This window comes from Nicotiana sylvestris, chromosome 8 (assembly GCF_000393655.2).
Source record: "Nicotiana sylvestris chromosome 8, ASM39365v2, whole genome shotgun sequence".
NCBI lineage: Eukaryota > Viridiplantae > Streptophyta > Magnoliopsida > Solanales > Solanaceae > Nicotiana > Nicotiana sylvestris.
This window is the reverse complement of record NC_091064.1, coordinates 135,290,710-135,292,710: the sequence shown is the minus strand read 5'-3', so window position 1 is coordinate 135,292,710 and position 2,001 is coordinate 135,290,710. Positions and strand designations below refer to the sequence as shown.

The 2,001-nt window shown below is 45.9% G+C and overlaps 1 protein-coding gene across 1 annotated transcript; it reads right to left on the bottom strand.

Annotated features, from left to right (window-relative positions):
* Positions 1-458: 458 nt before the first annotated feature.
* Positions 459-905, bottom strand: LOC138875705 (uncharacterized). Its single transcript, XM_070154568.1, has one exon. The coding sequence runs from the start codon at positions 903-905 to the stop codon at positions 459-461; it is 447 nt and encodes a 148-aa protein (XP_070010669.1).
* Between the last annotated feature and the right edge of the window lie 1,096 nt (positions 906-2,001).

Below are 2,001 nucleotides of genomic sequence, written 5' to 3'. Positions count from 1 at the left end.
TAGGCTCGATCGCTAAAGAATTCCCGGAGATGTCCTTTGTTAAGCAGGCGAGCTACCTCTTCTCGTAGCTGATGACAATCCTTGGTCCTGTGGCTGTGCGTGTTGTGAACCTTGCATACTAAGTTGTAATTCCTTTGCGAAGGATCTGACTGTATAGGTTTGGGCCACTTGGCATCTCTGATTTTACTGATAACAAATACGATGTCTGACATATCGACGTTGAAGTTGTATTCTGATAGGTGGGGAGCACCCGTTGGCACTACATTTCAATCGAACCTAGTCCTGTTGATGAGACCTCAAGGGTCCTACCCCTGATCCATTCTTCGATCATTGCGGGGTAGGTTGTGCCTCGGAGCGTTCCTCCTATCTTTGAGGTATGGCTGATACCTTTCTTTGTTTGGTTTCGGTTCCTTTTCTAGGAGCCTGCTTGGGTATACTGAACCTGAAGGGGCTCCCAACTAGTCATCCTCGGCCCTAATCTTCGACTGGTACCATTTGTTGACGTCTGACCAGGTCATGGCTGGATACTCGATCAAGTTCTGTTTCAGCTGTTTTGAAGCCACCGAGCTTCGTTCGTTCAGGCCTTGGGTGAAGGCCTGTACTGCCCAGTCATCGGATATCGGTAGTAGCTCCATCCGTTCCATCTGAAAGTGAGACACGAATTCCCGCAGTATCTTGTTTTCTCTTTGCTTGATTTTGAAGATGTAGGACTTCCTTGTCGCTACCTTGATAGCTCTAGAATGTGCCATTACGAAGGAGTCCGCTAGCATGGAGAATGAATCTATGGAATTAGGAGCTAAGTTGTGATACCACATCATGGCCCCCTTCGAGAGTGTTTCCTCGAATTTTTTCAGCAATACGGACTCGATCTCGTCATTCTTTATATTGTTTCCTTTTACCGCCATGTGTACGCAGTAACGTGTTCATTAGGGTTAGTGGTCCCGTTATACTTAGGGAGTTCCGGCATTCTGAACTTCTTTGGAATGGGCTTCGGGGTCACCTCCTTGGGAAACGACCTTTGTATGAACTTCTTCGAATCCACGCCCTTGAGGACCGGGGGCTCACCCGGGATCTGGTCGACCCTAGAGTTGTAGGTCTCGACCTTCGTATCGTTGGCTTCTATCATTTTCTCACCCGATTCGATCCTTTTGGTGAGGTCCTCAAGCATCTTTACGATGGCAGGTTCAGCTACCGATCCGTTATTGCTTGATCTCTCGAGTACTTGTTCGGTGGGGGGAGCTATTTTCGGCGTTGTTGTGCTAAGAGTCTTCGGATGGCTTTGTAACTGAGTGATGGCCAACTATTGTGCCTGCAACATTTCAAAAATAACATGAAGACTAACTTCATGTTCTTCCCGGGCTGGGGTTCTTTGGGCTTTTTGTCGGTCGTTGTGTGTGAGGCTTCGTCGACCTGTTGTGCGTCCTGTGAATCCGCGTCTGCTAGAATCGGTCCTAGTGCATTATCGGGATTCTGTGGTGGCGCACCGACATTCGGAACAGCTACGCCATTTTCCCCATGGTTTTCGAGGTTGTCATTCTCGACTCTGTTTACCGAGCCAGACATTTTGACCTGAAATCTAAGATCTTGAACAAGAAAAGACATGAAAGATGACTTTTGCTTGTGTAATGAAACTGGCAAGAAAATAATCACTATTATTTTTAACCCCACGGTGAGCGCCAAACTGTTTACCATGAAAATGGTTATAACAATTAAATTTGTAAATAGGATTCTAAAAATACGTGATCTATTTTTATGCTAGTTGTTTAGAGCAGTTGATGTTAAGATTATAAAGTTTAATGATGAGATGCAAGCTAAAACGGAGCAGTAATCAAACCGAGGGGCTTGCAACCCGAGCTTTGGACTGGTCAATGAAGGCCTCGGTGTCGATATCTGGCCCGAGTTCCAGCTATCGGGGATAGTGGAGAATGGGATAGTAGTTAGAATATAATTAAAGAAGGCTCTTTACGGCCAATATCAAGCAATAGATGAAGAACAGATATG